The following is a 13,608-nucleotide window of genomic DNA, read 5'->3' on the forward strand; positions in this document are numbered from 1 at the left end:
CCCTGGGCTCTGGCACCCCGGGCACGAGCAGCGACAGCCGGCAGCGCTCCCCGCTCTCTGACTACATGAACCTGGACTTCAATTCCCCCAAGTCACCCAAGGTGGATAAAAAAAAAAGGGCTCCCGCCGCTGCCCCCGCGCCCTGCCGCCCCCTCCTCCAGTTCGCAGCTGCAGCCACCTCCGCCACCCCCTCCAGGGGAGCTGTACCGCCTGCCTCCTGCACCCACATCCCAGGGCCCCAGTGCTGCCTCCTCTTCGTCCTCGGAGACTGGGGACAATGGTGACTACACCGAGATGGCCTTTGGCGTGGCTGCCACCCCGCCACAACCCATCGTGGCCCCCCCCAAGCCAGATGGTGCCCGCGTGACCAGCCCCACGTCCGGCATGAAGAGGCTGAGTCTCATGGATCACGTGTCTGGGGTCGAGGCCTTCCTGCAGGCTGGCCAGCCCCCAGACCCCCACCGGGGGGCCAAGGTCATCCGTGCAGACCCACAGGGGGGCCGCCGCCGCCACAGCTCTGAGACCTTCTCCTCCACCACCACTGTGACTCCCGTGTCGCCGTCCTTCGCTCACAACCCGAAGCGCCACAACTCGGCCTCCGTGGAAAATGTTTCTCTCAGGAAAAGCAGCGAAGGGAGTGGCAGCGGCGTCCTTGGTGGGGGTGACGAGCCCCCTGCGTCCCCTCGCCAGCCGCAGCCACCACTCCCCCAGCAGGCGCGGCCATGGACACCAAGTCAGCCTGGGGGCCTGGTTGGCTGCCCCGGGGGCAGCGGCTCTCCCATGCGCAGAGAGACCTCAGCTGGCTTCCAGAATGGTCTCAACTACATTGCCATCGATGTAAGGGATGAGCCGGGGCTGTTGCCGTCTCCACAGCAGCACCCACACCTGCATCCGCATCCGCAGCCAGGCGACAAGAGTGCCTGGGGCCGGACCCGTAGCCTCGGGGGCCTCATCAGCACTGTGGGGGCCGGCAGCACCGGTGGGGTGTGTGGGGGGCCAGGCCCTGGAGCGCTGCCCTCCAACACCTATGCCAGCATTGACTTCTTGTCTCATCACCTGAAGGAGGCCACCATTGTGAAAGGTGAGGCCCTTCACCTTGTGGGGGGTGGGAGGAAGGGTGGGAAAAGTGGGTGAGCGTTGGTGGGTTCACTCCTCTTCCCTCTTTTGGTACCTTGACCTAAATGCCAAAATATTGGCCCCGGCTTCTTGTTTTGTTTTACTTGAGGCTCCTGTGTCCTCCTCTTTCCCCAGAGACTTTGCCAAGAACAGTCAAAGCATCTTTGGGTTGAATGTGAAGCTTCCGATTCAGGGAACTACTATTTGTTGTTGTTTTGGCCCCAAACGTTTCTTCTTTCTCACAGTCCTCTTCCCACCTATTAACACTGGACATGCTCTCCAGGTCCCCACCTGAAACCCATCTTCTTGATCTGAGAGTGGGAAAGTTCTGCTAGGAAAGGCCCTGAAGTTCTGACTTCTCCCAGGCTTGTAACCTTCATTTTTCTCTTTGTTTTCCTGGAGCAGGGCCCCAGCTGATTCTTGCTGAGCCTCAAAGTTTATAAAAACAGGCTCGAAAGTCACTTAGGAAATGAGCATCCATTTTTGTGGCCGCTAAAGGGAACAGTTAAGCATTTACAGTTTACACATAAACTATAGGGGCTTTTCCATTAGAGACATTCCTTTTCTCTTAAGGGGCTGAAATAGTAATGCCGCTTAAACACAGCTTAAAAGCAGTGGTTCTCAAACCTGAGGATACCTGGGAGTCACCTGGAGAGGCTGCTGAGACCAGGATGGCTGGGCTGTATAAAGTCCCAGGGATTCTGATGCAGTAGGTCTGGGGTGTGGCCCAGAATTCGCATTTCTAAGAAAGTCTCCAGGTTGTGCTGCTGCTGCTGTCCTTTGAGAACCCTGTCCCAGGTCAGACCCACCCGAGGAGGTATGAGAAATAACCTATGGGGCTTCACACCAGACACTCAAATAAAACATCCAATGGGCAGAGTGGAGGCAGGAGCATTTTTCAGTTGCCCAGGTGATAATATGCAGCCAGGATTTAGAATCAGTGCTTTAGAGAAAACAAGTGAAGACAACATCATGGGGCTTTTCAAGAACAATTGGATAGGCTGGTACCCCGTATTGTTCTTCACATTCTCATCAAATATCCATGAGGAGAGAGAGACTGCTTGCTTTGCAGCTGGCGGTGCATTCTGACCGTCTCAAACTTTGAATGATGTGGGGGAGAGAGAGAAATAAAGGGGTGAGGGATGTTCAAGGGTTTCTTCTTTAATTGTGTAGCTGATTCTCTGCAGGGTTGCTAGTAACATAGAGGCACTGTGGGAACCGCAGAACACGTAGTAGTGGATGCTGTTCTAAGGTCAACAGTTTGCAGGGGTTACAACAAGGTGATGATCAAGGTGGCTTGGGGATCCATATGCCATTTTCTTTTTCTTTTTTTTTCTTAGAGTAAACAGATCAGTTTAATGCTGTCTAAATGCAGCATGTGTTTGATAATATCCATGGGATTTAAAATTATAGCTGTAGGGTAAGTGCCCTGTTATTGTACTATAACAGAGGAAAAGCTATTTACGTTTTTATTAAAACCATAGAATAAAAGATGAAAAGAGTCACAGAATTGTAAGGAATGTGGTGCTTCATTATCTAATTAAATCAATTGGAAGTTGTCAGAATGTTTCCCTTAAATGGTGACTCTCAGCTGAAGGTCATTTTCCTTGGAGTTACAATAGGCACTACAGGTACTTCGGAAAAATTGCTAGTGTGTCATGGAGTTAAGGATTAGCTGCCTTTCAAGACATAAACCATATAAACACACCGTATAACTGGAATCAAGTGGTGGTGGTGGTGGTGGGGGGGGTGTACACACACACATTTATTTGGTATGCCCAAATGGGTATATGCCACAGTGAACATGAAAGTACATTCTGCTGAAATCTGATTCTAATCAGAAAAACAGTCTGAGAACATAACACCTTTTACTGTTTTTGGTGGAGTAGGCGGTAAAAACCTGGACTGGATTCAGGAGGGCCCCAGGAGTGGGTTCTTGTAGTAACAGGAGGAGTGAGCTGGAGTGTGCATGCGACTGCAGGCCTAAAAGGAGTCGAGGCCTTTTTGATAAAGTAGATACATTGAGAAACGTGATTCGTGTATGATATAATGCCCTTTTCAGACTAGGGAAAATTTTAAACGGCAAGAGATAAGTTTAGCTAGAGACCCTGTTTAGCTTGTTTTGTTTAAGATTTCCCACCAGTATAAAATTCCTTTCAACCTATAGGATTCAGGATTCTGAAATCAAAACAGCAGTTTGTATGTTTCATGGTGGCTGAACAAAGATGAGAGATCGTTTTGGTTGCTGTTTTTCCAAAGTCTGTGTGGTAAATACCATTTTAAGAAGGAAAAAGGGTTCTTTTTAAACAAAATTGATAATTGCAATTGATCCATTGTGCCAAAACCACATTAAAAAAAAAAGGATCACATGCCAAAATGGGTTTCTAGTAAACTCATTTGAACACAGAGAACAGTAGAATAGGAAAGAGGAGGGTGTCATTTAATTAATGTGCAGGCTAAACTGTGGTCTGTGAAGCCAGGCGAACATTTAGAAACTCAGAACGAGCATCCACTTGTATTTAACTCATGTATTCCCGTAGACATTTGTTTGGGGTGCTCATAAATAAAAAGCTCACAGGAGATTAATAATTTAATCCTTGGAGAGAATAATTTCTAGAAGGAAGACGTGCAAAGCATTTCTTTGAAGATGAACTAGAAAAAGAACTTCCTGGGTTATTGCGTGCACTGCTCTGGCTCTCAGAAGTGGCATATGTTTGTTTCCACATCGAGCTTCTCGGGTTCTGCATGGGAAAACCGCACTGGTTATACTGAAGCAGAATCATTTGGGGGCCCTGGGTAGTGTTTGGTATTTGCATAAGTGGTGACCAAGACCAAGGTTCCAGCCATCTTTGACAGTTGTTTACAATATAATTGGGAGTGGGGGTGAGGTTTCAATGCTCAAGCCAATTAAAAGTTAGTACACTTGAGATAGATGTAGATAATATGTTGACATATTAGTTCAGAGAAAATAAAAATTTAAGTCTAAAGTTTGCATCTCATTTGTAAGTAGGGGAGGTTATTTACCGTGTATTTTATCTGTGTGTATGTAGAAAAATCCAACCAATCTGTTAGCCTGTAGTTGTTGGGGAAGTTGGAAGTATGTTACTGAATTTACTATGCTTTAAAACTACTTTTAAAAATTAACTCTTACATATTTTTGTATTTTGATTATAGATTGGTACATACCAAAAATAAGGTATTTTAATGTTTGTTTTTAGTGGGATTTTTATTCTAAAATTGTTTTTTCTATGTGTACAAGGCAGATTAGGTAAGGATTGCCACTGGAAGCATCTGTATTTAAATTATGTTTGAGTAAAAGGGTCTGTTTATTCATAGCCTATGGTAAAGGAATCATGGAATAAGAGGAATGTTTCCACAGGAACAGTGCAGTCAGGATGTATGTTTAAAAGTATTGCCTGTTGAAGTCTTAAAGCAAAGAACTTGAACACTTTCAGAACGCCAGTGAGATTGCTTGACAAACAATACCCCTTATTTTTTCTGTTGTGCATGTTTTTCTGCTTTAGCTGGATAGCTTTGTCATAATAGGATAATAATGTGCCCTGCTCCTACCCTATTCGTAGTTGTCTAACGAAGATGCTAATGAAAACACAGAGGCTTTCGTGAATGAAAGTCACATGACTTGTTCTATTTCCTTTATTGAAAGAGAAACCTTTACAAAAATAGTACTTCGTAGAAGGAAGCATACATAGTATGTGGAACACTAAACCAGAAATCAGGAAACCAGGTTTCCAGTTGCTGATCTTAATTAGTCTTTGTGTGACCAGAGGGAAGCCATTTAATCCCTCTTTCTCACTTTCTCCATCTGTAAAATGGGATCATTATAAGCCTCTCCCTTCAGGGTCACAGGGCCACTGGGAGGGCCAGGAGATAGTAAATATTAACAGTGGTTAAGCTCTTCTAAAGAAATGTGCTAACACATCTAATGACGCTATTGACACTTGTTACCTTAAAACTGTGAGAATATACAGGAAAGATGCTTTTGTAAATGGGTGTTCTCTTAGAAAAAGACAAAAACTCATAGTTGTCTGAGTGGAGCCAATCAATACCTATTTAAGAAATGTTTGCCTTTTCTGTTTGATTGCTAGTTCCATCTCAGTCTCCAGGAACCATTGTTTTTTCCCCTCTTTTCTTTTTTAACTTTTGTTTGTTTGTTGTTTTTTTTCATAGATAATTATCAATTGTAAGGAAAGAGTGTCTTAAATTACATAATAAAATAACAATTAAGGAAAATAGCGCCCTAATCCTGAAACTATACTAAGACCATACTTTTGATTACCTTTTTTTTAAAAAAAATTTGTTTACATATTAAGAGATGTCGTCAAATGGTGTCAAGATGAAAATGTATAATTAGAATATACATTTATTTAAATTGACAGTTTTGGTTCTTCATGCTGGCTGCAGTGAAAGGCAAACACAACTCTTAAACTTTCATTAGTTGAATCATCCATTGTTCAACCCCGGAGTTTCACTCTTTGGGGTTGATTTAATTAGAATGGTCACCCTTGCGCTGTTTTAATTTGTTTGGTTGTCAAACATTAGGAAAAACTTGTAGTGTATGGTACTTCTGTAGTTCCACAGACCCCTCCCCCCCACAAAAGGAATTTTATTAGATAGTTAAGGTGTTATATCCTTTAGAACTATTAGTATTTAAATGAATGTCTTTCTGAAGAGGAGAACTTGCAGAAGTTTTAGTAACAGCTCAGGTATAATGGGTTTTCTGTTAAAATTCCCACTAATGCATTTTCTGTAGAAGCATAGTTCCAAGAGCTAGTTAACTTTTGGTATCAGATTTGGCAAGTGGAGAGGTTTCTTTGTTTTGTTTTTTTTGGGTAGCACAGAATCAAGTGTTCCCATTTCACCTTAGAAACTTAAGGGAAAATGTAACTTTACTCTTTTATCTGCACTGCCAAGTAGAGTGGGGGAAACACTCGGAGGGAAGCAAAGCGCTATGCCCTGCCCCAAAGCCAGCCCTTCCCTGGGGCCACTATAATGGGGACTTCTCTGCAGACTGTACTACAGACAGGCAGAATGTGTGTCTCTATACAAGTCAGGCAAGGCATTTTCATGTTGCCGTTTTAGTAGACAAATGGAAAAAAATTTCCGAACCTCCGTAATGATCAGTTCATGCTATTTGTCAGTGGCAGGTTTTGTGAAAACAGAGCTATCCAAATTTAAATGGGAACATTCTTTCTGTGTTAACTTGGTTTGAATGTGTTCTTAGGGATTGCAGTGGTTATTTTGAATCATTCACGGTAGATTATTATAGACAGTTGAGTGGTAGGTTTTTTGTGAACTGGTGAAGTTATCACTCAAGGTGGAGGAAATGCTGAGATTGATCATTGCTACTGATTATTCGATTTCTTTCTAGATAGCTACAGAGACTTACATTAACTATGCTCTAAAATAAAAGGCACAGAAGAAAGTTTGACTAGAGAGAGTTAGAGTTTATGTTGCATATTGTTTTGTGGGCACAAGGAATACAATATACTTCTCTGCATGGTATTGGAACTGAATTCATTGAATTTTGCTGAAATAGAATCTGGTGAAAACTTTCAGGCTCCCGATAACATAGTCAGTTTAGGGATTCTGATTTCTTTTGAGCTAGAAAAATATTAAATTTGCAGAAAGTCACTTCTACATGTCCAGAAACTTTATAAAACTTGAGCAAGCAAATGCATCTTTAAACTTGGCCTGTATTTGTGAATGTGACATAGTGCTTTTTCTATGCAAACTTAAAAGTAGTTACTTAAATCAGTCTATCTTTTGCCTCCAAATTCTAAGTATAACTAACAACACCAAAACTTAGTGGGCAATGAATGATTTTGAAAGGATGCTATTGAAATTGGAGACGACAAAAATGTAACTATTATTCTGATCAATATATATATATATTTTTATTCTGATCAATATTGAAAGATAAGTGCAAGCCCCTCTCCCCTTTGTATCAGAATATTTGCCTAAAATTCAAAAAGGTGTTTTTCTTTACTTCATAGTGTTAAGACATTTTCATATGTATAGTATCACATAAAATCCAAAAACCTTATGACATAGACAGGGCCACTTGGAGCCCCAATTTTTAAAATAAGGAACCTGCAGCTTCAAGAGGGCTAGTGATTTACCCAAGATTCTCAAGCCAAAGGGAATAGTGTTGGGCTTCATACAAAGATGCTGTTTCACCATCATTTTCCTATAACATTTTGTTTTTTATTTCACTTGGGTGATAATTTCTCTGTGTGCATTATTCATTGGAGTAAAATGGAGACAGTTAAGCAGAAAAACCGGACATTGAAGGAAAGTCCCCTCTGAAGAGTTTAGGATTTGATACTACTTTCAGGGCTCTCATATTGTCAGGGGATTTTAGGGTCCAATCAAGTTGGTTGGTTGGTCATCTCTGTTCAGGGTGTGTGTTTTTTTTTTTTTTTTTTTTTTTTTTCTTCCAGGACTTCTAGTGGTCTGCAAGGTGGAAAACTTACATTCCTTCTGCTGTTTTTGTTTCAGAAAAGCAAACTATATATATTATACTTGATAAGATATCTCCCCATCACTACCACCACCAAATACATTAAAACTCTTTCCACACGGTGTAGTGACAACCAGGGAAAAATACAAGGTCGTTTTGAGGGAAAAGGGTAGGGGAACCATTGGTATAATGTAACTTATTTTTAAGGTTGTGAAAACAGAGCCCAAGGGAGGTCGGGAGTCTTTTCCAAGGTCACTGATTTAATTAGTTGGTAGGGATGTTTGTAAATATTATCAAGAAAGAATAGGGAATTCTCTGTCTCTGTAGGTCTTTGTGTACCGATGAATAACTTTCTCCCAGGATATGGCCTGTTCCTTCTAGAACAGTTTAGTATTTGGGGAAGTGGTATCCTTCTTTTTACTCTGGAACATTTCAGTAAATTCTTTCATGCATAGACAAGGTATGCTAGTGGGCAGAAATAGAGAATGCAGAGGTGTTCCTAAATCAGGAGTATGTTTTAATCAGGGAACTAGGGCTGCTCCTGACTATGTGAGCCGTGTTCTGATGAGGCAGAAGAGTGAAGTTTTGCTAAACACTCTCATGTGCTTGTGAAATAAAAAGGAAAAGAAATAAAATTTGGGGGATAATTCAGATCAAAAGGCCTCTATTTGGGAAAATGTAAGTTCTTGCTCTTTGTAGATTGGTTCACCCTGGGCCACTAAGGGGTCATTTAGTGTTTCGATTGCTGCTTGAGGTGTCTTTAAGATGCATTTACTCTATAAGTAGTATATCATATACTCCTCATTATGAATAAGTCCATTAACAGGTTCCTAAGAAATGAGTCATTAACCTATTTAATGATGAGTTTATTTGAAAACTAACCAATTTAGAATTTGTCTAAGAACCGATAAGTAAGTCATCAGTTGTTGCAAGATATTCTGCGGAGTGAATTCTTTTACCAGTGTCCTTTTTTAAAGGCGCCCCCCCTTTTTTTTCCTAACGAAAACATTTAATTGAGTTTTTATATGAAGAGAAATGTTTTTCCCAAAGGTGCTACCTTTCTGCTAATGTGACTATAATATAACCCCACATGCAAAAGAATAAAGAAGACCTAAGCAAACATAGAAAGTCATAAGCTACCCATATTTTTCAGAAATGTAATTGGGCATCCATGGCCTCATGGTGCTCGTGCGGTGACTCAGGGTTTTGTTTACATTCGCTGTCAGTCTCTGCAGCATCCTAGGAGAGAGTACTTCCTTCCTAGCAGATGGCAGCCTCAGGGCCATGCGCCTGCCGTTATAAGCAATGTGCACAAGTGCTCTACCCAGCATCTCTGTTGACAAGAGGCATGGGATTGGAGACTGTCTGTCACACAGGACCAACAAAATAGGGGAAGGCTTTCTCCTTCCATTGAGGATGAATGGCGTGATGAAGCAACTCTTCAGGTTACGAAGAAAGCAAAGTTCAGAATATCCTTGTGGTAGGTTATCTGTTGATCACTTAGCAAGTCAGGCAGAAAAGGTGACAGGGTGCAGATTCTGATGTGCTCTCTAGGAAATCCTCATATTTAAGCCCAGCAGGAGCCGTCTGTGAAATCTCGCCTTCCACTGAGGGCCTGGGAATTGAGCGCTGATTATGTTGCCCAATGCTGGTGGTAGAAAGTCACTGAAAATAGGGACTGAAATAAGTGGCCATCTGATGCCTATGAGTTCCCAGGTCTGTTGCAGAGGCCACCCCCAAGCCCATCATGTGAGATTCACCACCAGCCACTGCCCTGCCAGGCCCACTTCACACCCAGCAGGGCCTCCTGCATCCCTTGCCTTGTTCCTGGCTTCCAGAGCCCCTGGTGGATGGATGAGTTGGAGGGAAATTGTGAAGTAGGAGGAAAAGTTTGCAAATAGGACAGAAATGAAGCAAATAATGCTGGAGGAACTCTGGACAGTAAGGCATGGATTAGAATGTGATGAGCAGCTTGGTTTTGTTTGAAGATCAGAAATGGAGGTACTAGCATTCTGGTACACTGTGGACATCACTGGGTTCTGAACTTACAAGACAACAGAAATTCTTAGAAAGGAAGGTAATAGTGGCCAGTTTCTTATACCACCCCCTGGATGCATTTAAAAAAAGATTACTGAAGTGATCTTTGGCCATGTTGTGCTTCTGTTTTGTTCTTATATGATCATAGGGGTTTTATTTTATTGTTTTCCAACAGAAAAGTGACATAAAAATAACACTTTTCATATGCAAAGGGAACAAAACAAATCCATAAGCTATATCTATGCTCTTCCAGTTCTATATATCAAATAAATTTGGTGAAAGCTCTACTTCACCAAGTAGACTTCTAAAAAATGCACAATTCAGTTGAAAATATTCAACTGTGCTTTAGTAAAATATGTTAGTTGCAAAACTGCAAGACCTAATATTTTTATTCTTTAGGATCATATAAATTCAGGATGTAAATTTATTGTATAGTCAGTTTTAGAAAACTGACTTGAAATAGTTGAGTAAACAGATTTAAAACTTTTAATAATGAATGGTGTGGATATATTAAACAGCAAAGCCTGACAAACTTATACACATGAATGACTTTTTAGAAATTCTTTAAAATTTTACTTATTTTGGCAAAGTTTTGCAATAAGCATTTTCTTCTCAAGTTTAACATTTCTGTAGCTTCCAAATGACATTTTTGTCTTTAGGGTCCTCTCAAAATTATAAAGATGCCACAGAACTGACTCACCTTAATTCTGTTTTGCCTCTTATCATTATTTGCAGTTTAGCTTATCAGTAATGCTGGTTTATTAGTAGTCTCAGTTCCAAGTGAAATAACCGCAGCAGTAAAATATCCACGTTTCCCCGGCATGGAGCATTTAATTAAGTTCCTAGAATAACTCCGGGCGATAAGCATTCATCTTCACAGCTCCGGGGTCCCTGCAGTTCAGTTGGAACGTTCTGAAGTCAGGGGGTGCGCAGCCATTTCCTAAAGCTGGGAGATGGTTGATGTTGAAGCCAGTCGGTTTATTGAGAATTCATTGTGTACCAACACGGGAGTAGATGTTCTGGGAGATACAGGCAAGTCTGAAACAAGCCTCTGTCCCCTCGGCGCCTTTACAGTCCACTTGGACAGCACCCCACTCCAGCTGCTTTCTGGGCAGCCACTGTGAGCCCTACGTTAGGTGCCCACTCTTCAGGCATTCTTGGACGAAGACAAAGAATGGGACGTCCCTGCTGGAGCTGTGGGTGCCCTTGCTCGAAAGTTCTGAAGGAACCATTCAGATGTTGAGCCCCCTCCCTACACAGACTTGGGGTGCATTCGAGGAGGCTGCATTTCTGGATCAGTTTTCTTCTCTGAGAAACTATAGGTTTGATTTTGCTGGGGTCCTAGCTCCTAGGTGTCAGCCTGCTCTAAGCTCTTGGCAGTCTTGCCTCCTCACAATTCCAGTGTTTCTCTTTGTGCCCAGTCTTTGTTGGCAGTGGTGGTATTCCAGAAACTTCCCAGGGCTGGTTTATTGGTCTCCCTTTCCTGTGCCTGCTGATTCTTCTCTGACTTGCCTTTAAGCATTGCTTTAAAAAGACACTCCCTCTTTAATGTGTGATAGGAATTCTTCCTGTGAATTCCCTAGACATTCACAGCTGCACCCGCGAGAGAGCTCACATTGAAAATGGGGTTCATGCCCTAGCTGGCTTGGCTTTGTGGATACAGCGTCGGCCTGCGGACTGAAGGGTCCCAGGTTCAATTACAGTCAAGAGCACGTGCCCAGGCTGCGGGCTCAATCTCCAGTGGGGGGCGTGTGGGAGGCAGCCCATGAATGATTCTCTTTCATCATTGATGTTTCTATCTCTCCCCTCTCCCTGACTCTCAATAAAAATATATTTTTTTAAAAAAGAAAAGAAAATGGGGTTCATACTGCTGGTTGCACACAACTGGGCCTTTCCACAGAAAGTAAACATTTTCAGTTATTGTTTTTCTCAGAAAGAATCCACACACATGTAATATAGTCTTAGTTCTTTTTATATTTTATGTTTCAGAATTGCTTAATTTTTAATCATCCTAATAACTTCCCAATAGGATTGCGTTTTCTTACGAAGCACCTGGCACCTGGGTGGCTCTGACGCCTTTTGTAAAAGTGTGTATCCCGTCGTTTTTGCAGACATCCATGATCTATCCAGGAGAGCCCCCTTCTCCTCCTGTGCGGAGGAGGCCTCCTGGCCAGCAGCAGCCCCCTCCACTCATAGTGCCTCCTGCTCTGAAAGCCTGCTGCTGCTGGACCCCCTGCCTTCCACCACAGTGGCCACTGTAGTCGGAGTAGGGCAGGCCCATTTGGTTGGGCAGCTCTGTGTTACCAACCCATCAGGCTGATGGAGTCAGCTCCAGGTGAGTTTCCTGTCATTCTTACCTTTTCCCACCTTTTATCTGTTCTTTCCAGAAAAAACAAACAAACAAAAACGACAGGAACTTCACTTAAGGGCTGCTGGGGAGGGTAGAAGGCTGGGCTTTGGGGCAGGAGGGACAGAGGCAGAAAGGGTTAGATCTCCCTTCACCTTTCAAATTTAACCAAACTATTACACTTTCATATTTTTTTTCATATTTTTTCAAGAGGCCAGTTGTTACATGCTAAATACTTTTTTAAATATTTCACTCCTTTGAAATATATTAAAGTACAGGCTACAAGAAAGGGGTTTGGTTTCTAAGCTATAAAGAAAAAAGAAAAGCAGAAGGTACTGAGTCTTCAAGTCTACCTTTGAAACCTTGGAAATAAACTTAATTTTGAAATGTGTTCAGAATATGAAGTATTATAGGTGGTGATAAATGGTCTAAATACAGTGGTCGGCGAACTGCGGCTCGCGAGCCACATGCGGCTCTTTGGCCCTTTGAGTGTGGCTCTTCCACAAAATACCGACTTCTGTGCATGGGCCACGAAGTTTCAATCGCACTGTACGTGCGCTCCCGCACGTGGTATTTTGTGGAAGAGCCATACTCAAGGGCCAAAGAGCCCCATGTGGCTCGCGAGCCGCAGTTTGCCGACCATGGGTCTAGAAAATAAAGTGGGAGAAGGAGAGAAGGAGAAGGTGACAACTTCAAGGCGGTGAAGAAGGAAGTCTTGTAGGTATTTAGAGGGAGAATCCATATAGGCAAAGGGAATGAGTAGCCATGCAAAGGCCCTGGGGCTGAAGATTGCAAGTATGTTCCAGGATAAAAATCCACCTGTGTGGCTGACAAAGAGGGAGCTGGGTGAGAGTCAGTGACGTGAAAGAGGTAACAACGAGCCATGGAGAATCTGGTCGGCCGTCCATCGTAAGGATGTTCGTTCATATTTAACTGTGAAAGGGAGCTATACTCTTTGGAACAGAACGTAGTATTTTGAAACTTTTCTAGTGAAGTCACCTCCTTTTGTCATCGTGTCTTCTTCCTTAGTGAGGTTATGTCTAGTCTTCCATTTCTTTCTCAAAAGTAGTACATAAGATGTGAAGAACCCTAAAAGTTTTCTAGTGTATTAAAGATACCGAGGTGTAATTGAAGTGGGTAAGGCAGCCAGAAATTTGCACAAGATAAACTACGAAATCAAAGTGCCAGTGTTTAGTCATAGAATTGCATACTTGATTACACAAACATACTTGTAAAGCACCTTATAATTTATAAAACATTTTCAAATGGTATTTAATCCTCAGAACCTCCTTGGAGGGCAGGTCTTGTTATTATTCTTATTTTTTTAAGGAAAAACCCCAGGGTGGAAAGTTCCTCCCGCCGGCATGCCACGGCCATGCTGGAGAGCCTTTCCTGGCCTAGAGGGAGGCACTGTTCGGGGAGGCCTGCTGCTATCTGGTTCTGTGTCTTCTAGGCAACACGGTGCCTTTGTCTGTAAAAAAATCCTGGGGCCTGGCCGGCATGGCTCAGTGATTGAGCGTCGACCTATGAAACCAGGAGGTCACTGTTCAATTCCCAGTCAGGGCACATGCCCGGGTTGCGGGCTCGATCCCCAGTGTGGGGTACGCAGGAGGCAGCGGATCAGTGA

The 13,608-nt window shown here is 42.8% G+C and overlaps 1 protein-coding gene across 1 annotated transcript in view; it reads left to right on the forward strand.

Annotated features, from left to right (window-relative positions):
* The window catches only part of IRS2 (insulin receptor substrate 2), a gene marked incomplete at its 5' end in the record, with an annotated part of 48,107 nt that overhangs the window by 2,841 nt on the left and 31,658 nt on the right, over positions 1–13,608 (forward strand). Inside the window, 3 exon segments of the mRNA XM_014531930.1 lie at positions 9–115; positions 117–1,081; positions 11,746–11,969. Coding sequence (XP_014387416.1) covers positions 9–115; positions 117–1,081; positions 11,746–11,954 — 1,281 coding nt within the window.

Source organism: Myotis brandtii, unplaced genomic scaffold, assembly GCF_000412655.1.
Source record: "Myotis brandtii unplaced genomic scaffold, ASM41265v1 scaffold83, whole genome shotgun sequence".
NCBI classification, from domain to species: domain Eukaryota; kingdom Metazoa; phylum Chordata; class Mammalia; order Chiroptera; family Vespertilionidae; genus Myotis; species Myotis brandtii.